This window comes from Halichoeres trimaculatus, unplaced genomic scaffold (assembly GCF_033239565.1).
Source record: "Halichoeres trimaculatus isolate MK-OKI-2021-1 unplaced genomic scaffold, fHalTri1.1 fHalTri1_scaffold_15, whole genome shotgun sequence".
Taxonomy (NCBI): domain Eukaryota; kingdom Metazoa; phylum Chordata; class Actinopteri; order Labriformes; family Labridae; genus Halichoeres; species Halichoeres trimaculatus.
Genome location: NW_027437193.1, coordinates 17,519,384 through 17,542,812, shown reverse-complemented (window position 1 = coordinate 17,542,812; position 23,429 = coordinate 17,519,384). Strand labels below are relative to the sequence as shown.

Sequence of the window (23,429 nt, the reverse complement as noted above, 5' to 3'; positions counted from 1 at the left end):
CAAAGACAACCAACATTAAGCGCACTCTATAAACCTTTACTCTTTGTTTATTGTTCGCAATCTCATTTTAAATAGTAAAAGGTGCAAAATTGAAATGACCAACAAATGACAAGAAAACACATTTGTCATGTTATAGCATGTTAACTGAAGCTTAGAAATTAACAGGCAGATGAAAATATGAGGATAAGATCAAAATACAGATGATTTACTTTACACATTAGGCTACATATTCGAAAAATCAAGGATACTGATTCCACTTGTATCTCCTGGGACAGGCCTACAAAATATCTGGAACAAGTAAAAGCTACAACACTTCAACATGAAGTGAACTTATAGGTGATTGACCTCCTGCAGTCAATTGAATATTAAGTGAAAAGACAACTGTACTTTAAGCATAAGTGATTTTAAGCCACCGAAGAAATGGCATTAAATGGAAATAGTCATGAACAAACTTAAATGAAGGTTTAACCTGGACTCCTTATGAGCTCTTTACTTAACAAAAAACATCACAAAATAGTGCTTCATTTGAACATAGTGGGTTGAAGACTTTGACTTGAAATGTTAACCACCAGGTTAAGTAAGGACTTAAATATTACAACATTAAGACAATGCAGAATCATTATGAAGTGTGCTGACACTGTTTTTTTCAACAATATTTTACTACAAACTGTCAGTCATCAGTACACTTTAATTCTATCTCACCATCCAACAGTGTGAACTGTTTGTACAGTCACTCTATAGGTTAACGTTTATTGAAACATTACAAGTTGTGCATTTGTCCCAAAAAGAAGAAAGTGGCTAAAAAAAAAAAAAAAAAAAAAAAAAAAACCTCAAATCTTGTTGGGCATCTTACTATAACTTAATATAAGCTTGGTAACTGGTAAAAATTAGTGATGTATCAGAGGGAAAAGTAACAATGCAGATTTTTTTTAACAAAAGTAGCCCTGGTCCCTGAACGCTGTGTTTTAACAGTAATAGAAAAAGTTTATCTACAGTCCTTAGAATTTGTCATTTATACAATAATTACAAGTGAAAATAAAACTTCAGGTTCCCTAGAGTCATTGTCTCCCTCACTGAGAGTGCCTCTCACTAAGGCTGATGCTGGTATTGTCCCTCTGTCGCCGTGTAGAAGTCCCCCAGGACACTCTTCATGTAGTCAAACGTGGGTCTGTCCTCAGGTTTGTGCTTCCAGCAGGTCTGCATGATCTCATAGAGCTCTGCGGGGCAGCCGTTGGGCTGAGGCATCCTGTAACCTCTCTGCAAAGAGGACATCACCTCTCCTTTGGTCATACCTGAGGGCAACACAGGTCGACATGCAAGAGGTTAACATAGGAATAAAATCACAGGCAACACATGCACTGTTGATACACACAGACAGCTGGGCTCATGCTGACCTGGAGCAGAACATACAAACAGTAGATGTCTCAGATTTAATTTTGATTGAGGAATAAAACACCTGTAGCACCACTGTGGGGTAACATTTGGGATATATATTTCAAATACCGCAATAGTGGTTGTTAAAAAATCAACTTAGCTGTTTCTATGAAGATGTGAGAATAAAAGCCACCAGCAGGGGGCAGCATACATTAAACCAATTCTTCACAACATTACAGCTCTGTCATCCGCTTACAAAGTCTCAGTTAAGTTGAATAATTATAAAAAATGATCATCCACTGAGTCATGGCTGCATCAGACATTTGCATCAGACAATTCTTAGGTTAAAATATGTTTGTCTGGTATCAATCGTCTTATTTACCTGGGTAGGGGATTTTGCCGTAGGTTATGATCTCATACAGCAGGACTCCAAAGGACCACATGTCAGACTTGATGGTGAAGGAGCCGTAGTTTATGGCTTCAGGAGCGGTCCACTTTATGGGGAACTTGGCTCCTGTGGGGGAAACACACAGTTACACATCATGTCAGCATTACTGGAAAACTTATTTTTAGTAAAGTTAGAGTCAGAACGTTGTGTTTCTTCACTTCTAGGAGTAGCCCTCTTGACCACTCACTGATACTGTCTACGTCACATTGATAGGAAGGTTTATTTCTGTACATTTGTTTTTAATTTTCCTCCCGCTGCAGTTTCAGTGTCTCCTGGTTCCAGATCAGTGATCTGTCTGGTTTCATCTGATCAGACCACATTTTAAAAAAAAAGGTCACGCATCAAAATGCCAAAACATGCCCAATAGCTGATCAGTATAGCACTGTACAGCAGCTGTGATGGGATATCACCCATCACAGTAATGTACAACAGAATTTGACTAAACATGAAAAACACAGACACTCTTTACCCTCTCTGGCGGAGTATTCATCATCCTCGATGACTCTTGCCAGACCAAAATCAGCGATTTTACAGAGCAGACTCTCTGAAACCAGGACATTAGCTGCTCTCAGGTCTCTGTGGATGTATTTTTTCTCCTCAATGTAGGCCATGCCCTCTGCTATCTGCAACAACACAGGAGAATGCCTCATACTTAATCAAACAAGAAGTAAAATAGAAAGATAAACCAGTGGAGTCACTTACATTATTAATTTGACCAAACCCGCTGCTATTAGAGCGCGAAGGCATGGACACAAACTCAAAACAATTTACGCATGATTTATGGTAGAAAGCTGACGTGTAATTATTTGGCAGCCTTCATGAACAGTAACCCAAACCTACACCCCAAATGTGCACTGAGTACACGTTTTCAGTGAGCAGACAAACTACAAGCTACTATGTGTTACTGCTCTATCTACCTGCTGAAATCTTTCTCTAATTTTCTTTTTTTAAATTTTCCTTGATTCAAGGTGCATAGTCCCTGTGACAACACCACACTGGTTGAAGAAGTTTTTTTTTGTCATTAAGGTCAAAAGCTTAGGCTGTGGCACAGGGGCCCAGAGTTCCTATAGTTCTCCTCAGTCTCTGCTACAGAAATGTTCAAACTATGCAACATACATCTGTTATGTCGTTGCTGAAGCGTGGCATGATTTGTGTCATGTGCAAATGTGATGGTTCGCCTAAAAACCAATAGGTTGTTGGAATGGTATTACGTTTATACGTCTCATCAATCCACAATCAAATTCACTCTTTCCAGATGACACACTTTCAGCGATTTTAGAATAGGTTTTTTTTGGTGTGCGTCTTTTTGAACGATGACAAGCTGGAATGAAACAGAATTAGCAAGGCTATTTTTAAAATGTGCAGAGTAGAAAGTACAGATATTTTACATCAAATGTAAGGAGTAAAAAGTTGGCTAAAAAGTAATTACTCAAGTTAAGTAAAGATACCCCAAATTTTTACTTAACTAAGGTAAAAAGTATTTTTACGTAGTTACTTGACACCTCTGCCCATTGGCAATAATACTTTACAGCATAAAAGAACTGGACTCACACCATTATGCCTATTCTATCACTGTGTTAAAAAAAGGAGTTATGTAATCCCTGGATCAATAACAGTGGAGTCAGTGGCCAAAGATGGCAGAGGCTCTGATTCTACTTCCCACACCTGAGATCTTTGCTCAATATTCACTATTCTGAATTAAAAAATAGTTCTCCTAGCAACCTTATTTAGCTTGTTTTAAAAATAGATTTTATCTAAATTTACTCTAAATTAGTTTTAGTGCCCATTCAGTCGCAGCATTACTTGATTTTTCTTAATCTTCTCTTCAGTCCTATAAGAAATGTATCACAATTTTTTTTTTTTTTTTTTTTTTTTTTTGTGTGATTTGATTCTTAAAACAACAAAACAGATTTTTTTTTTTACACAAAACAGCTACATTTGTTTCCTCACAAAGATCCTGTCATTGCTCAAAGAGTTCAGTGATTTTTAAAAGATCTTATTCAAACTGCTTAGCTGTGGACAATTCACACCAGCTGAACACCCGAAAAATGAAAAAGTGACATTTCTCTTTCAAAGAAAGCAGATTAATAGAACTAAAAAAGAAACTGCTCCATATTTAGGAGTTGGGTTTCAACACTGTGTTGTCAGCTTAGATCTGTTTTTGTCTTAGTTCCTCTTTTTACTTCAGCAGTGGAAACTGATGTTACAGCTGTGATTTAGAACAGGGTGTTGGTCAGAAGTGAATGAAAACAAGCTCCATGTTGTCATCACTGGAAACAAACCTGTGCTGAGAAATCAATGAGCTTTGGTAGCTGTAGTCTGGATCCTTCGTCACTCTTTAAGAAGTCCAAAAGGCTTCCTGAAGATGGACAGAGCAAAAGAAAGACTGAGGACAGTTTATTTGATCAACTGTCAGTCCACCTGCTCCTCTGTGAAGTCCTCTCCACCTTACTATGCTTTCAGACTGGATGCTTAATCTGAATAGGAATAGGCTACTGCTTGAACAGAACACTAGATAATTCAGACAGCCACATGTGCTAGAGATAACAGCTACACACCATTAGCCATGAACTCAGTGATGATGTAGATGGGAGGTGTTTTAGTAACGACAGCGTAGAGCCGCACCAGCCTGTCGTGCTGCAGCGTCTTCATGACGTTGGCTTCCTCCATGAAAGCTTCCACTGTCATGGTGCCCGGCTTCAGTGTCTTCACCGCTACTTTGGTGGTGTTTTTGTAGAAAGCTGGTCAAGTGGAAAGAGAAGAAAGAGAGAATAAGACAAACGACATCATCTGCTTTTGGGTCAGACATTCTCTGAGCTAATGCAGAAGAAATAATAAACAAGTGAAATGATCATTTTTATTGACTTATTTGTGTGAAAGCAATAAAAACTGAAAAAAGAGGCAGTCAACTTTGTTTTGAGATACCAAATCTCTCTGTCAATAACATTTAGGAGGGGTAATGTGCTTTCAAACATAGATATAGTTTCATTGGAAGGTCATGCAAAACGCGCAGATTTTCATACCCCAACTTATTCATATGTTCTAGAAATCTCTGAATCCCTCTGACATCTTAAAAAAGAAAAACAAATAAAAGAGCGTGAGATCTTCACAAAACATTGTTTGAACGATAAGATCATCATATGGATCTCCAAACTTGTTCACAACATGTCGAAGGGGCCTCAAACACCAAGGTCTGCCCATAGCTCTGTCCATGACAGGCTTCGCCAACCAGAGTGAGAGGGGGATTGTGGAGCAGGAAGTCTTAATGAGACAGCTGCTAAAACAAAGTGTCTTGGAAAATAGAGCCTGACCAATTAATTCACATGTCCATCATTATCTAATGTAAGACTTTAATATATCATTTTAACGTTGTGTAAGTTGCTCATTGTGTGTTTACAGTTTGACCCTTTTTTCTACGTACTGTGTTTAAAGTTTGACTTACTTGTTTAAGGTGTTTCCAGTTTGACTTCTTTATTTATTATTGTGTTTACAGCTTGTTTTTATTTATTATTGGTTTAAACTACAGTTCCTATGTTGACAGTTTTATAATTTAAGTTCCTTGTTTCATTTTAACAGTGTTTGTTCTCTGTCTTGAATAATGTGGGTACAATAATAATTTGTGTTAATATACAGTATATATCCTGTGTATATCAATGAATTTATTATATATATCAGCTGATATATTGGATATCGGCTTTTTTTGCCCCTGGTATCAGTATCGGCATCGGCCCCAAAAAATCCCATATCGGTCGGGCTCTATTAGAAAGAGACTGATTTACGAAAATAAAAGATGTAAATCACGTTAAGTTGTAAAGCTTAAGAAGGGACAGAATAAAGCCTAGAAAAAGTCTAATACTCCTGCTTTAAGTAGAAGTCACACCACAGTTCTGTGGACCTACTCAAGATAAAGTAAAAAGTGCTCAGTTTGAACACTGTTTAAGGTACAAAGTACAATGGCTGGTAGATGCTTTATGATTTGCAAATGCCATAACACAAATGCAAACACCACTACCAAAATGCAAAAGCGACCACATGAATGGAAATGCCACAACATGGATGCCAACCATGGGCTGTTAGCCACTGTAACAAAGTACTTACTCCAAACTAAGTGCTAAGAAGTAAGAGGGGTTTCAGAGTGACATATGAATCCCAAATTACCCAAAGTCACATCCTCCTAAGCTCATTAATGAAGAAAAACCCACAAAAAAGTGTTTGTGTGGGAGTAGATTCTACTGATAACTATCCAGGTTGAGGTAGTGGAATATTCTTGCTACATTTACTTAATTTATTTTTTGTTGACAAATAGTTCATTGTACACTGTCTAGCTTGCTGAATGGCTCACACTGATGAGAAAGTTCATTGCTTTCCTTCTATCTGACCACGGCTGGGAGCCAAGTCAATGTTTTGTCATTAAATTACTGACCTGTGAAGGATGGACTTGTGTTTTTTCTGTTACTTTAAAAAAGTACTTCCTTATACCTGTTGGAGTGTGTGAGCTCATCTTGCATGTTTTATCATGTTTACATGACTGTCAGGTGGTAGACATCAGCCAATCAGCTGGTGGACAAATCATTGGTGAAAGGGTTTTTACTTTTAACTTCTTCATTTCACTCAGGAAGAGATCCACTGTGGCTTGGGGTGGAGAACAACACTTCCTTTTATGCTAGTTCAACGAAAGTGAAGATACCGATGGTAAAACTGATACTACTCAAATACAGTGATTTGAGTAACTTGTTTAACCTTTGTTTACACTTTAATTGTTCTTGACGGACTGTAAACCAAAACTTTAAATAAAAGCTATTTTAGTCACTTGATTTGCCAGAAAAAATGTCATTGATGCTCTTCTTTTGCATGTCATTGGTGTCACAACATGAGAGGGAAATAGGATCTGACAGACAATAGGGGTCATAGAACAATGGACAAGCTGTGGATTTCATCACTGACACAAACTGTTACAAAGTCTGGTACTTCTCAGTATTTGAGCGAGACTTCTCTATCATGACTACCATTTTAAGAAACACAAACCACTGAACACATTTCCACTTTTCTGCTGCTCTTCGCCTCTTATTTCAAAAATTAGCACCCATAGAGGTGTGATTTGTTTAAGAGTCTAGTAAATATATGTTTTGATGGGTTGTATAAAGAACAAATGTTTCCAAGTCTTTTATCCCTGTAACAAATAATCAGACCCCTGAAGTCAGTTTCTCACCCTGTGTTCAGACCCTCTCATGTGTGTGGACATTTGTCACCACACCCTCACTTCTGATGCAAATTTCTTCAGACTTAAACATTTCCTACATAGATGATAAAGCCAACAACCCTGATTTACACCCTGAATTTGATTTCCCCTGGCCAGTCTGTTCTGTGTGACTTGAACTCACTCCCATAGACAACGTCCCTTTCTGATAAGCATGTGAATTACCGTAAAGGTAACAAAAGGAGGAAGTCATTTTGTTTTAATTTGGAGGAAATGGAACTTCCCTGCACCGTCCACTTCTGCAGCTCTGCAGTTTATTTACACAGAATGAGAGAAATAAAAAGCCAATCATCTGACCTGACAAACTTAACTAAAAAAACTCACTGTCACTCAACCAACAATGTCAATTTGCCAGACCAGTGTCACAGGATAATTTAAATGGATAAAAACTAAATATGTATCGATAGATATAAAGATTTAACAGCCTCTCATATTCAAAGTGTTTTACACTGGAAAAAAATGAAATATTACCTATTTTTTGTCTTATTTTAAATAACAAATATCTGTTTTTGACCTAATATGAGCCACATTCACCTGACCAATCCAGAAAAATGTCTCATTTCAAATTATTAAAAGACAAAAATGAGGTCTGAATTGCTTCTAACAAGCTTCTAAATTGCTTCTAAAGACAATCTGCCAATAGAACAAGAGATTGTAGTTTTAAGCAAATTTTTCAAGCAAATTTCTCTTGTTCCATTGGCAGTTTTCATTTACTTGCTAGAAGCAATTCAGACCTCATTTTTGTCCTTAAATAAGTTGAAACCAGGGGGCAACATCTGGTTGGCAAAAATGAAGCCTATGCAGAAGTGCTAAAAGTTGCTGTTCAACAAGAATTCACTTGAGTAAATTTTTTCTAACTCTGCAGTTTATAAGTTATTGGGATCATTTGATTTTCCAGTCAGAGGCACAGGTTGTGTGACTGACGAGTGCCCTGCAGCTGTTCGAAATTAAACTTGCAACCGAAGTTAGAATTGATTGCAGAATTCTGCAATCAATACAGTTAACTGTATTTGTAGAAGAAGGGTGTGCATACATGTATTGTATATCAGAAATGCATTTTTAAATATATGAAGAGGATTAAGGAAACGTTCCATGTGTACGTGGTTGATGTTCATTATCAAAAACCTGTGTGAATCTTCTCTTCACCACAGCTGACAGGAATGAAAGTAGGAACTGAATATGTGTGTATGTGCTATACTGTAAATCTGTTCCCTCTCTGATATTTGTAAATAGACAGTTATTGATCAAATGGAAGCCATTCGTTTTTCTCCATACTTACCCATCCAGACTTCTCCAAACTGCCCTGCTCCCAATTTCTTCACCATCGTAATGGACTCTTTGGAAACTTCCCAGGCGTCTTTGTCCCACGGCTTCTGAACTTGAGGCTTCGCACACGGACGATCCAGTTTACGACACAGGCCGTCTGATTTATCTGGAAGACACAGGAATAAGCATGGACACAAACAACTAAAGCATTTTACTGTTTAATCTGAACACCTACTGTAGTACTCTGCACTCACTGCGATAGTGTTTGATCATCGAGCTAATGTCACGAAAGGAGATTTTAGGAGAGATGTAGAATCCACCATTATCCAGCATCCTGATCTTATAATGTTTGACTGAGTCCGTCCCCTGGACGTCCACGTCTCTGATGGACAAGGAATAGCTTCCTTTGGGAAGAATCAGGAGGAAGGGAGTGGTCAGTGATTAAAAACCATCAGTCTAAACTCCACAGATTGAATAGTTAAAGTATGTATATGACTTTATCTTTGTCTCTGCATGGTCTTGTGATTGCCAAACCTTTTGATGTTTCACTCTCTCTGATGAGAAAAGAGCCGGGTTTGTTTGCTGGCGCTAACAGCTGCCTCTCAGCATCCTTTCTGGTGATGTCCTTGAAGAACCATCTACGAATATCAAGGCAAGCACTCAGTAAACAAATGGTTGTACTCCTCAGAGACAGTCAAATACATATTGGACACATGCCATTTGTGAAAAACACGGCTTAGAATAACTTACGCCTCTGTCTCCATGGTGTTAGCTTGGCCAACGTAGTTCGATGGGATAAATCCTACTTTGTTGGTTGTCAGTGATTTTGCTTTCCACCACTCCCCGTGTCTGCAAGAAATGTCACACTATAAGCTCTAAAACCAGTTACTACCAAATTTCTCCATTTGGTACAACATCCAGTGGATTAGAGTGCCATGTTTTTTATGTGTGTTATATAATGCATTATCTCCAGCCTCAAAGGAATCAGTTTCATTTGAAGCTTTTTGCTTCGTCACTAGAATTTGAAGTGTGTCCTCTGAAGACTTTCTGGTGATGCAACAGTAAGTAATGATGGACGGACTGTCAGGGCTGAAGAGACTGAACTCCTCGTGCTATGCAGATTAAACAGAGCTGAGTTTTGGACCTTGTGTGAGCATTGATCTTATATGATGCAATCAGTCCACCATCAGCATCAGCATCAGACACTCACTCCTCCAAGATTTTCATCATCTCGCCCTTCTTGAATCCCAAGTCGTCCGGATGCACAGCTTCATACGGATAAAGGCCGACCATTATTTTACCAATCTTTTGCTCTGAAAAGGAAAAAAAGCAAGGTATTGACTTGGTTAATACTATTCAAAAGAAAAATACACCGTTTGTTTTTAATCTCTGCAGATGGACTAGAGCGTCAGCCAAGCAATCACTGAAGAACATCAGGAGGGTTACAGATGTGATAGACACAGACATGGTGACTGCAAACAGGATCAACCTGTGAGATCTACCAGAAAATACTGTACGTCACTCGATCAGTTAGTGAAGATACAAGGCTTTTTACTGTGTGATAATTAGTCACATGATGACCAAACTCACATGTGTTTCACGGAAAGTATTATCGAAACTGAAACAGTTTTAAATACTGTTTTTTTAGGGGAAGTGCAATTTAACAATTCTTAAGAAAAAAAAAAACTTTCATGAAACAGTGCAACAATATTAGAACAGAGCAGCTGGAAGAATAACATTCATTTTTTGACTGTGCTCCTATTTTAAACACAGAAACTTGAAGAGTTTAATCACTATCAACCACACTTTTAATGCCTTCAAGAAAAGTTCAGATAACAGGATTGACAAGCAGGGAACAAAAAACAATACAATATCAAATTAAATCTTAAGCTCACATCATCTAATTTGTCTCTTTTTAATAAATTTTTGAAACTGAAAAAAATCTCTACTTCCTGCTGAGAGTTCTAAAATGTACACCAATAACAAAATACACCTTTGTTTCAAAATCTTCAGAGTGAATCAATGCTTGAAATCAAATATCCTTCTGTGATTTTCATCTTCTGAAGTTAACAAACAACTTCTGAATACATTCTGGTAAAGTTCAATTTTTCACCTTCAAACACAAATAATAATGTCTACAGTTTTATAATTTCTTGAATATTTGATAATCATAATGTAACAACTATTTGTGTGTTCTCTAAATTGAACTTCCTCACTAACATAATCCACTCACATAATCCTCACTGCTCTTTTCTGCAATCCAAACTGTGGTATTATGTTACTTTTAAAGGTGTTTCCCAACACTTCTATAAAATAACTTAAATATTTTAATACAAGTGAGCCAACGTTCAACAAAATTCCTCACCAGTGTTTTTATTAGCTGGAGCGCAATCCCATGCTTACTGAAAGGCTTCAAACATTTCAAAAGGAAGTAAATAGAGATATTAAAGAGTAGAAAATCAGAGTGTGTGGCATACCTTCAATTTTCTGGAACACCTGACCAGGTAACAAGGAGTTATTCTGTAAAAACAGAGACAGAGAGTAAATAGGATAATAAACAATGAGAATATAACAGCATCTAGATATTTCTAAAATATACTTTTTATTAATTGTTTTTTCATCTGACTGCTCGTTCAGTGCAGCCAACTATGATTTTATTCAATCACCTGTGAGCACCACCATGTTTTGCTTAAGTAAGCTCAGAGAGCAGAGTTCAGGGTATTATAGCATTTATCTTTATAATTAATTAATTTATCCATTGATTAATTTTAAAGTGCTCAGCCCTTCTGTCTGACTACTTACTATGTTGTGTTTTGTAATGGAGGTGGGGTCTCTGACATAGTGGGTTTGCTCAGTACGTACAGTCTCCTGGCTGTCTTTCCTATCCAGGCCGCCGCTCAGCGTGGACTCCACGCAGCCCATCCTGCCTGTGTGGGGAAGTGAGAAAAAGGAAGAGTGAACTGGACTGTTGCACGGTTTCCATGTTCAGCTGCTGAAACTAACAAGATCTGAAATATTTTGTTCCAAACACCTGTGACATTTATATATGTTAAAATAACACAGATGCTAACCACGGACATCTATTTTCTTTTAATGTCGGCAAATTGATTTAAAATAGTCAAACAGGAAGTGATCATATTTACTCAGAAACAAACATCAGGTCTAGCCCAAACATTGCTGTGTATGAGTTTCTTTAAATATGGATGAAACTTTCAGCAATGTGACATAACAGAGACTCAGTTTCCCCTGATCGTGCAGTTTGCTCTGTTTCTCTGTATTTCACTGCACTTATGGTGACAGATTGATCATACCTGTCAAACATTAACAGATATCCCTCACAAACACTGTAAAATGTTTCAGTATTTTAAGTCTGGTTAAAGTGTACAAGTATAAGACCTGAGGTGTAAGTGAAGTCAAAGCAACACATATCAGATCATAGTTTACCGCTACAGTCCCGTCCCTCTCTCATCGTCTGATTTTTGTGCTCTAACAACTGTCTGTGGTTGGTGTCCTGTTCTCTGTTAACCCCCAGGAAACCCACATAAACTGGTATGCAGGTTCACAAAGACAAGAAGAGACGCAAACAAATGGCCAGAAAATCCCCCCAACCTCAAGTGATCGCTTCTCTGTGGCTTTACATTTTATATGTTACTGTGACAAGCACAGTACGGTGGCTGAGAGGTGCAAACCAAAATAGCAAAGTTTGAAACTCTTTTACAAACTTTGAAAAAATGTTCTACAAAGTGCTTTTAAAATTAAAAAAATGTCTGAATACCGTTTGCAAAACACTTTTAAAAAGGACAAAACAAATCTACAAGATGCAAAACACTGAAACAAGTAAATTCAAAAAGTCAGAATTTTGGCAGATAGGGAATGCACTTCATGCAGAGCATGACCCGGAAGTAGTTACTTGAGGGGTCAGAAGGATTAGATATGACGGATTGTTGTGCAAAATTTTGAGCATTTTCTAGCCATTTCAATGTCCCCAGGGCACTTGGTCCTTCTGTTTCTTTCATATTGTGAAGTGAACTCATTTAAACTTTTTATAGACTCCTATAAACTCCGTAGATATCACGCCACTATTTAGTTTCTCTTCCGTATACACAAACTGGCTGACCCCCAGCAGAATTTTTCTTTCCATCAAAATTCTAACTTTATAAATTTGTTTCAGTACTTGTAAAAGTGTTCTGCCATTTATAAATTTGTATCAATGCTTGGAAAAGTGTTTTGCATTTTGTAAATTTGTTTTGTCTTCTGTCAAAGTAGTGTGCCAACTATTTTTAAAGTTTAAATTTCTTGTAAAATGTTAATTTGTTTGAAGATTGTAAAAGCGTTTCAAACATTGTAATATTGGTTTGCATTGCTCAGCCACCGTAGAAGCAAATGTGTTCAGCCTGAGGAAGTGTAATTAAAGGAGCACAAGAACACCATACAGTCTATGAGCTACAATCACTGAGTGATGCCTCACCAAAGTGACACAATACAAGAAGATACAATGCAAAATAAAAGAACATGATACGATACAAAACAGTTTGTTACAAAAGATGTGACACTCTACAATACAATACGACACATGAGAAAATGATATGAAACAAAAAGATATGTAACCATCTTATAGAGTGTGATACAGCACCAAAAGATTCAAAAAGATATAGATATGATAGGATATAAAACAAATGTATGATATCATATGATATATGAATTTACAATACGAAACGAAATGATGTGGTATGATTTGATATGATATGATCTCCTATACAAACTTTGTATTTTCAGTAAATGGATTAAAGTTCACATGCCATAGAGTGTTTTCATTCTGTGCTGGAGTAAAAACATGTTGGTGCAAGATTTAAACTGTTAGAAAAAAAGTTTATTTTCAGCAAGAAAAAAAAACGTTACTATTTCTATATTCAGATAATTACACTGTGCTGTAAATAAATTAATTAATGTTATTCACCATTTTTCCTGGTCTGTATGTATCTTTGATCCCTCCATTTCAACTGTGTCCCTGCTTCTATCATATAAATGCACTCAGGGTTATTCCAGCAATGAGTAAGAGCTTGGAAAAAATGCACAACAATGGTGAGAACAGGGTCATAGAGAAAGATGGTGTCATTGTTTGGAAAAACAGGGATCTGGGAGACCCATTCAGGGGAAGTTTAGAGATAGGGGAGACTGGGTATGGTTGTAACACCACCAATTCAACCAATCTAGGATAAGACAGGAGTCACATGATCATTTCAGTACCCACTTCCACCCTGATCTCACAAGGTGATTGTCAGTGCTAGAAACAGGTGCATACAGGTTCTATAGAGGAAAACTGATTTTGAGGAAGGAAATTAAACTTTCTGATTAAGACTATGTTTTGTTTAGTACTACTTATACTATTCTAGATAGACTGCAGAATGCACTTTTCCCATGCTAGTTTCAATCCATTGCTTCAATATAGCTAGCTAACCATTACCTGACAGGGGTGGGGTGGGTTGTAACACATCTTTAAAAAGTGCTACAACCATCCCCTTATATACAACTAAGAACATTTTCTTGATTTCAATATTGTTACATAACAACTAGGCAGTGGAAAAGAAAGACTGACAGAGGTGTGTCTGCAGATGCTTTTAAGAAGCATCTGATAAAGTCTCAAAGAAGTCAGATCTGTCACAAAGGCACAAGGAATCTGCCATGTTACTACAAAACACTGCAGAAGCTGAGGGTCTGGTGAAATCCCAGAGTGGGTTACTGGATCAAGTGTAGGTTACAGGACCCAGTGATGTCCTAGTGTAGGTTGCTGGATCAGCAGCAAGGTTTTCTCTGAGGCGGAGGAGGAAATGTTTCACCTCCAAAAAGGAAAAAAAAAAGGCACCACTCCAGGGTTCAAACAACCATTTGTCATCATTACCATTGTGTGACTTTGATTACACACACACACACACACACACACACACACACACACACACACACACACACACACACACACACACACACACACACACACACACACACACACACACACACACACACAAACACATTTCTTTTGTTAGACCTATGTGTTCTTTACACAGCTACATTGTAGTGTTTGGGCATATATACTGTCATGGATGAACTCTTGAGTCAAACAGGAAGTGAGTTATGGTCAATCACAGAGAGAGACATTGCTCTGGATTGTTCAATTTCAAAAAACCTCTTTTTGAGGGGCATGATCTCTGTTTTTGCTTTTTTTTTGTCTAATTGTTACAACTTACCCCAGCGTGTGTTACAACCTACAGCAGTAGTGGGGTGTGTATGGTGGGGGTGGAAGGAAAAATCGTTATACAATATTTTGGGATTTTTTGTTTGGCAATATCAGAATTGGGATTCTTCGTCAAAAAATTGATTTTCTCTTTTCAAATTTAAATCCTTAATTTCAGTATTTGTTAATGAACTGGATTGAAAAAAAAAATGTTTCTCCAGCAGAGGGTGAAATGTTTCTCACTGACTCACGTGATGTGCATTTTATGGGAAAACATGGCTCCTGATAGAGTCTGTAGACATTATCATCATCATTTAATTTATTCAGGTGGTCTGGTGATATTCTTGCAGAGGTTTGAAGTGGTGCCATTTGTAGTTGACAAATGTGTACTACATATTGATACTTTGCATTTAAGTCTGAGAACTCCGACTCAAAAATGTAGTCGGTTTGAGGTGCCGAAGCAAGAAGTGTTACAACCATGCCCGGTCTCCCCTATGTCACAGGATGACTGACATGGATGACGATGTAAATATTCCATTCAGTCTTGACCTACTTGTTCAAATGGCAAACATCAATCCTTGGTTTTCAACTTAATCTTTACAGTAAGACTGCTATCAACTAAAAAATGGTAGATTTGAAAGATTGTGGCTGACCTCAGTCTGCTTTTTTAAGGCCCCAGGTTAAAGACAAAAGTTCAAACACTAGAAAATAAAGAAAGAGATCTGTTTTGGATGTGTTCAGCAGCCCCGGTGTTTTGTGCAGTTTCACGGTGTTGGAAAACAAACCAACAGTTTGGCAGTTTGTTTCTGGCTGCGTCCTGAATGGTTCATTGCCTCTGCTTTATTTTTAACTGACAGTCAGCAAACAGCCGGAAACCAAGGCTCTGAACAGATTAGGGCCAGGCACATACACACACTCACAAGCACACACACACACATTGGATGTGCTCTGACCAACATAGACTTCCTCTTTTACCACTGAACAGAGTGACAGACTGAATGAAACATTATGGAGGATGAGGGGAAAGTTCATAAAATCAACATCAAACTTTTAAAAAACAAAGAGACATTTTCATTTTGCAATGACATCTGAAAATAATCTCAAATTCTGCAAATTACTTGACTTATCACAAGTTAGAGTGCTATTTTCCTTCTGAGATAGTTATTTTTAATCGTTAAAACAACAAAAGTTACTAAATGCCTTGTATTAGAATATTAAATCAGCAGGTATTTTTTCCCCATGCCTAAAGTAAACAGTAATCCTTAAGTTTGTGCATGTTTGAAGGTACGTTCATCAGGATCGGACAGCTCACAACAACCTGATGCATACCTGCAACTTGTTAATTTCACACCTCTTGTGAAGCGTGCTTACCTCTCTAGGTGTGTGTCCTCGGTGAAGGAAACAGTTCATCCAGGGCTTTACTCCTCAGATTTCTTCTTTTGTTTTCATCAGATTGGCAGATGGGGCGACGGTCTGCTGGTATTCCTCTTGTCAAGTGGGTCAGCTGGTCGACAATGGACTGTTTGACTCTGCCACACAGAATGAGGAACTTAGAGAAACCGGCTGGGGATTTTTCTTTCTTACTGAAACTTCCTGGTGCTATTGTTTAATGATTATTTGCATAATCAGCAGCACACACACATACACACACACATGCACACACACCATTTCAGTGCTTTATACTGTATTCCTGAACACACTTGTTAACACCGTAACACATGTGATTTTTATAACATGCCATAAAAATGAAAACCATAGTCTCTTTTAGGAACTGAAATCTCTAACACCAGCTAATACACTTTCCTTAGCAGCTTTAATCAAATTTTTCCTTTTTTTGAATGGTATAAAACTATCCATTTTTACTGCAATCTACTCCTCTTACTTTGAGTGCCATGCATGTTTTCAGTGTCAGTTTTACCAAACGAGGCCACCTGTTGGTCAAATGACAGAATCACAACAAGACGAGAAACACTTCAGTGATCAGGTTTTTATTTTGTTTTGACACATTGGGTAGAAAACATGATTATAGGCAGTCAGACAAACACCTACACGTCAGCAGAATCATGCACCTGCTGAATGTCTACATGCTGAGTTATGAACAGCAGGGTCACACAGTGTTGGCGCAGGTGAGAGTTACATGGTCACATGGCAGTTTACAACTTGAAAACCTGATTGAATGAGTGTTATAAAACACAGCATGGGTCAGACTGAGACACCTTTAAGTTGCAATATTACAGCAAGATTATACTGGGGACAAAATATCAAAATAAAAAGATTCAACAGTGCGTGCATGATGGTCTCTGCGGGTCATGATTATGGGATGTTCTCATTACTATGCAAAGTGGGAATACAGACTAGCTTATACAGGAAATTTCACCCAAACATATTAAATTACTGGAAGCTCCACTGAGTATTGCATATCTACATTAAAGTAGCTAACATTGTGGAAATACACTCCTTCATTTTAGAGCCAAGAGTTGAACAAAAAGAGGGTTGTTAGCATTCTTCTAAATTTACATTAAGGGCCTGTGTCCACTAACAGCACTTACTGCATTGGAAGCTCCTGGTTGCCAACAAAATCCAATGTAGGTCAGCAAAAACACAGCTATCTGCTGCTTTTTGTTGCTGAACACCACCATGCTTGCTAAAGTCACTCCACCATGACCAGCCAATCAAAATCAAGAAGGGGTGGAGATTCTGATATCAGTTTATAATAATGTGCAAAAGGAGGAAGTCCCTTGGAAGGAGTATTTTTTCGTGGGGTCTTGAGCTGCTACTTAAAGGGGCTATTAGGACTTTCTAAGTGATCTTGTAAAAGTCTCACCTCTAAATAATGCCTGAGCAACTTGAAATGACATTTTTAGCACCAAAATAGGTTATTTCTGAATTATATTTCTCAGCTTCTCTGCTTAAAACAGTTTATTGAATTTATTTGTAGCAATGGTGGACACTGGAGCTGAATTGTTAAAACAAAGGCCGTCAGAGCAGTAGAAAGCTAAACAGGCAAGTGAAAGAGCCTAGGCTAAAACAGGAGGTAAGCTGTTTTTGATAATGTTCATTTCAACCCACATGCAGCAGTTATTCTGCAGTGGTCTGTTTAAACTTGAGAGTCTATCAGTAAAATGAAAAGTGAGGTTATGTTTGCTCTGCTTGGGGGGGTTGGAGTTAATGGGACATGATGAGGATTTGCTAACATTACATGTTACAGACACACCTCAAAGCACCAGGCTGTGAGTAGTGCTAAATATAGCCAAACACTAAGATATGGCACAAACTCAGTTTAAAAAACTGAGTTTACAAAGTTTTCTTGTCTTCACTCTTCAAGCACTAACACTGCATAACAATAAATACATTACCACATCACTCTGTATCCTGGGAAAAGTTGTGTTAAAAAAAGAAAGTAGTGTTATAAAGAGATACAATCTCTTTTCATTTGCTAACATTAGCATCTCCTGATAGTCCTCGCAGCCCATTTAATCTAACTGTGGCTGTTAGAAGTGCTATGGAGTTGGGATCATGGACGTGCAAAATAAGCAGTTAGTGGACACCGGTCTACAAGATGCAGCAGGAGTAAGCGCCAGGTTAGCTCAGTTCACCTAGCTTATCTGTATTGGTAATACATCTACAAGGGTTTTCTTAAAAAGGTAAAACAACCACACTGAAACCCAAGAACATGGCTGAAAACACCAAGAAAAGACACCTCTACAGACAAGTTGCAGTGCAGGCCGCAAAGCCTGTCTCCATGCTAATAGATGTGACATTGGTAAAACTTACAATTCAAAATGTACGTCTTATAACTTTTCCTCAAGCATAATTTCTCCTGTCTAAGTGTTTGTTTTTCCGAAGAAATTTTGATTGGATTAATTGGTGAAAAGTATTTCGACTTCAGTTTTGTAAAGTGGGGCGGAGCAGGGTTGTCTTTCATCTTTATGTACAGCTAATATGCAAAAGACATGCAGACAAAATGAGGGCCAAATAACAACTGTCAAAGAAAACACAAAATTAACAACAAGGTTATGAATTAATGGCTGAGTATAAAGTGAAAAAAAAAGGTGTAGCAAATTAAATGCTTAGTAATCATAATTTCTTCATTGATTTGTCTAGTAAGAACAGTGGCTTGCATGTAAAAATCTTGATGCCATGTGATTGGTCCAAAGGTGTGACAGTTTTTTTCCTGCTTTGATTTTTGTAACTAATAAGAAAATAATGATAAATGAGCTTTTGGCAGGTTTGATTTGACCTCCATATGAAGTCATAATAATAATAATAATACATTTTATTTCAGGGCGCCTTTCATAGCATTCAAGGTCACCTTACATAGGGTATCAGTAAAAGTGCATTTAAAGAAGAGTAAAAAACAAGTTTAAAAAGAGACATAAAAAACAAAGACAGTGTAGATTATCAGAGGGAGTATGCAAGCTTAAACAGGTGAGTTTTGAGTCTTGTTTTGAAGAGTGGAAAGGAGTCAGTATTGCGGAGGTCAGGGGGTAGTGAGTTCCATAGCAAGTCATGTAAGCTATTTCCCTGTTTCAACTTTGAACCTATCTTGAGCTCACCCTTTGGCTGACTGAGCAAAAACTTAATGTACAGACATGAAGTGGGTCCATTCCTCTTTTCTTTCTCTTGGCTGGAAAACAAACAAGTGTATGTCCCAAAATGCTAAACTCTTTTAAAGTTGAGATAATCAGGGCAATATTAGAAAAGTAAAAAAACTAAAGTATCAACATTTTCAAAGATATTACACCACCATCATTTCTTTTTTTATCCACTGTGTTATAAAATATGATACCATGCTCACTGTAAGTGTATTATAGGTTAACTGAACACGGCACCATCATCTCTGTTCTGATCTTCTGTGTTTTTTTACAGTACAAATGAGCCCCATATCACTGCCTTATGTTCAAGAAGCACAACAGAATTAGTGAACACACCTTGTCACAAATAAAGTAATCAAGCCCCAGTGTTTTATGTCCATACAGTTCTCTGTTTCTATTACAGCTGAGCAGCTCAATTCCCTCCACAGTAATGTTAATTTAAAGGAAGCACAAGCCATTAACTGGCAATATAACCTCTACCAGCGTCACTACTAAACATGCTACTCCCACTGCGAGCCATTACACCAGCACGTCTCAGTGATCTTACAAATAGTCCGCACAACTCCAAAACTCACACAGGATCGGTCATTTTTCTCTTTTATTCCAGTGGGTTCACGGACTACTGGAGTCATATCAGCTGTACAAGAGCTACAGATGAGTCTCTCTGCTTTCACCAGCTCTGAATACAACCCTGCCATCATCAGTCAGTTATTCAAGTGGACAGCAGAGCCACAGGAACATGAGAGCACTGCGTGGACATATCCCAGCACAGCACCTCTGCAGTGGATTCTGGGGGTCAGTACCACGCTAACAGGCACCTCAGGCACAGGCAGTGCTAGCCCCCAGCAATCAGCCCACTCCTGAGGAACTGATTCACCACGATGTCAGCTGGAACCTCCCATGCAACGCTCCGTCCACTGGCCAAAGTGCGTGACAGGTTAGCTGTTCCTCTGCTCTGCCTCCCTGTGGGAGGAGGACGAGCTCTGGCTGTCCTCAGTGTCGTCGCCATCTGCAGGACAGAGAGAAAGACAGAAAGAGTGAAGGAGCAATTCTGAACTTTTGGATCTTAAAAATGTTGAAGATTGCTTCATGGAGGGCATCCACTGTCTGGAACTGATGTCCATTTTAGTAAACTTTCCTCTCCATTAATCCCCAAATGTTCTCAGTGTAACTTAGACCAGGGGAACACGCAAAAGAGTGAGGTTATTCCTCTGGAAGAACCCCTTTGCGAAGTGGGCATTGTGAACCGCAGTGTTGTCCTGTTGAAAAACCCAGTCATTACCACACAGACCAGGACCCTATGAAGGAGGCCCCCTGCAACATCTCCACATAGCCAGCTGCTATTTGACGCCCCAGACCAATCTGAAGCTTCGTTGTTCCATTAAAGAAAAAAGCACTGTCGCTTAATGTGCAGCAAAGAAAACACCTCCAGTGGAGTCTCCTTGTCATGCCAGTAACCATCAGGACTGTCAAAGTTCGATTTTTTCTCATCAGATGATAAAACTTTCTTAACCTTTCAATGTCCCATGTGGTGTTGAAAGAGATGAGACCTTGAAGCTTACTCATTTTTTTTGTCCCACTCTCATTTCGCCTTTTTACATATAAAACTTGGAAACTTTTTAAGAGCCAACAATGCGAAATGTTCATTCTTGCGATTATTCAACTGGTCTGAAAATTTTGATCAGGTGTAAATTATCATCAATATCCTGGGAAAACAAATAAGCAGATAAATGTTTTTAAGAGTTCAGAGCCTGATTAAAAAACAAATCCTGTTAGGGAGCCACAGCTCCATCATAGTTTGTCACCAGAGTTATGTACATAATGACCCTAACTGGGGAATTAGGCTGTAACCACAAGTCAGAGTAATAATACACTTTTAATTACTGTCATGGTTTCAGGATGCCTGGCATGCAATGAAGTTTCCAGTAACCCAAAAAGAGACAGATTTAACAAAAAAAAAAAAAAAGCTAAACCACAGAGACTTTACTGGCCCAGTCACGTTAAAATTTGTCTTTCAATACCTGCCTCAAGACAGTGAACTAAAGAAAGGGTGGCTTGTTGACAATTCTCCTCAGTCCAAAACTATTTCATATGTCTCAGCTGTGAAATGTCTAAAATGATGAGAATCAAACCCGTGTGCTCTGTCAGCTTGAGTAACAGCCTTAACTGTAGGGGTAACTCAGAGGCTGTTCCAGACACTGCTGACTATATACTATTTCAAGTGTTTTGAAAAAAAGTGAATTCTAAATGATCTTACTGACCGTTTGTAGTCAGTAAGTCATAGTTTCAAAGGTAACTCTTCACAATGCCGTGGATTGTGGGAAACATTTTGGCCAAATCAGTACATACTGCCGGAAAAATAGGTGAATTAAAAAAACAACCAGTGTCAGCTGCTACCAGCTAACCATGGAGGGGGCTCAGAAAGTTGGATTAAAGACGTAAACCAGCTGCTGCTAGCAAGGGTAGCTTGTTTGAGACAAAATTAACTTTACAAAGATTTTATGAAGACTAAATGAAAACTAGAAAATTAGCTATAAATTTGGGATAAGGTGTCATGCAATGCTTTTCAACTGGATAATTAGCTTTATCAACTAACTAACATAGCGCAGACTAAATTTGAAGATCTTTAAACAACAAATGTGTAAGTCACTAAAAGAGGAATACAATTCACATTACTAAAAAAAGCAATACTTAACTAAAACTATTCCTTGAGTATATCTCAAGCTCTGAGAATCTCTGTAAAGCTTTAAGTTTGCCAACAGGGACCCATTTAGCTGCCAAAGGAGATTATAAGAGCAAGAGGCTCAACAAATTTTGCTACATCTTTGATTTTGGTTTTTATTGATCAATATAAACCGTAAAACCTGAACACCTCACCTCACTTCACTTTACTTCACACTGTTAGGACTGACAGTCTGAGGTCAAACACCTCATCACTATGCATCATAGTACCTCCTCCTCCTGCGTTGATATGCAGCTGAGACAGTGACAGGGTGAGGGGCAGCTCTCGTCCCTCAGGGTCGGTGGGACTCTGCAGGATATCATGCATGGCGTTCCTGCGTCCCGTCCTGCCAGAGGCAATGAAGTCTGCGTACGTGGCCTCAACATCAGACATCGCTCAGGCATCATCCACACAGCAACACCTGCAAGAGAGCATCTATGACATTTATCTGAACACACAGAGAGATGGAGGGCATCATTTACATTAATGCACTGATGAAAGTGGGACACAGAAGACTGGGTAAGTAGCTTGAATGGCATTGTTTACACTTTCATCTATTGTGATCTTAAGCATGTTGATGTCATACTCTGAGAAGAAAAAAATAAGTTAAAAATAAATCACGACTTGAAGGCAGGATTTAAACACAGCTATCTCCACATTACAGCCGATCTTGAGACGTTGAAGTTATCTCATTTCCTCAGTGAAACGGTGCACAGTAGTGATGCAAAACTACGCAGCCCGTCCATCACAGGCCCTCAGTTCAAGTATCATGTTAATAACTCTCAGATTAGGTCTTTAATGGTAAATTACGACCTTTAATAAAGTCTTAATCCGTCTTTAAGATCACCTCTCACCTTCAGAGACAGCTCTACTAATGTTGTAACCTCCAGCTACATTTCTTGGGAGTGACTTCACCTACAAATCCGCGCGACGGGCCCGACATCACATCAAACGATCCGACAAAAGAAATCAAACCGAACAAAAATCCAACCCGACCAGCGACCACGAGTTTACATTACACAAACATACAGCTGATTATCATTCAAAACACATCAATAATCCAGGGAAACACATCCCATCAGAGCGATGGTTTGTAAAGTCTCTCTCTTTTCTCCATGGCCTTCGCATCTTCCTCTTTCGCGACCAATCAGCGGCAAGCAAACCGATTCGGAGCACTGATTGGACAGATGACACAAAAGGATGCGAGGAGAGAGCGCAGAGGAGCACCGAGGCCTCTGCTGCGTTCAGGATCACCTCGTAAATGTGATAACCCTGCAATGGTCTTTTTAGCCCATGTCTTTCTTTCTTTCTTTCTTTCTTTCTTTCTTTCTTTCTTTCTTTCTTTCTTTCTTTCTTTTCAATTTCCATAAAAATCCCAACAGGAAATAAAATTAATAAAATCACAGGTGGAAATGAGAGTAAGAATAATGCAAAGGTAATGTTTGGATGTTAAATTTGCAAAGATTTTAAGATAAAAGCAGTGACATAGATTCAGATGAACAGCGGTTAAAGCGTCAGTAAATATGCTATTGGAATGA

At 38.3% G+C, this 23,429-nt stretch overlaps 2 protein-coding genes across 3 annotated transcripts; both read right to left on the bottom strand.

Moving 5' to 3' along the window:
- Positions 1-130: 130 nt before the first annotated feature.
- lyn (LYN proto-oncogene, Src family tyrosine kinase) lies at positions 131-16,100 on the bottom strand. Of its 2 annotated transcripts, none has more exons than XM_074689117.1 (13): positions 15,946-16,100; positions 11,148-11,272; positions 10,823-10,865; positions 9,556-9,658; positions 9,096-9,194; positions 8,880-8,983; positions 8,600-8,749; positions 8,359-8,511; positions 4,381-4,563; positions 4,105-4,181; positions 2,292-2,445; positions 1,757-1,888; positions 131-1,292 (listed from the first exon to the last, which is right to left on the bottom strand). In XM_074689117.1, the coding sequence occupies exons 2-13, from the start codon at positions 11,265-11,267 to the stop codon at positions 1,090-1,092; spliced, it is 1,521 nt and encodes a 506-aa protein (XP_074545218.1). In that variant the 5' UTR covers positions 11,268-11,272; positions 15,946-16,100; the 3' UTR covers positions 131-1,089. The 2 variants fall into 2 exon arrangements, with proteins under 2 accessions (XP_074545218.1, XP_074545219.1); XM_074689118.1 differs by having other exon boundaries at positions 11,208-11,272.
- Positions 16,101-16,556: 456 nt separating this feature from the next.
- On the bottom strand, positions 16,557-23,034 carry LOC141803789 (cAMP-dependent protein kinase inhibitor alpha-like). The gene is made up of 3 exons (XM_074687790.1): positions 22,746-23,034; positions 22,122-22,312; positions 16,557-20,178 (listed from the first exon to the last, which is right to left on the bottom strand). Exons 2-3 carry the CDS (start codon positions 22,282-22,284, stop codon positions 20,108-20,110), a joined length of 234 nt encoding a protein of 77 aa, XP_074543891.1. The 5' UTR covers positions 22,285-22,312; positions 22,746-23,034; the 3' UTR covers positions 16,557-20,107.
- Between the last annotated feature and the right edge of the window lie 395 nt (positions 23,035-23,429).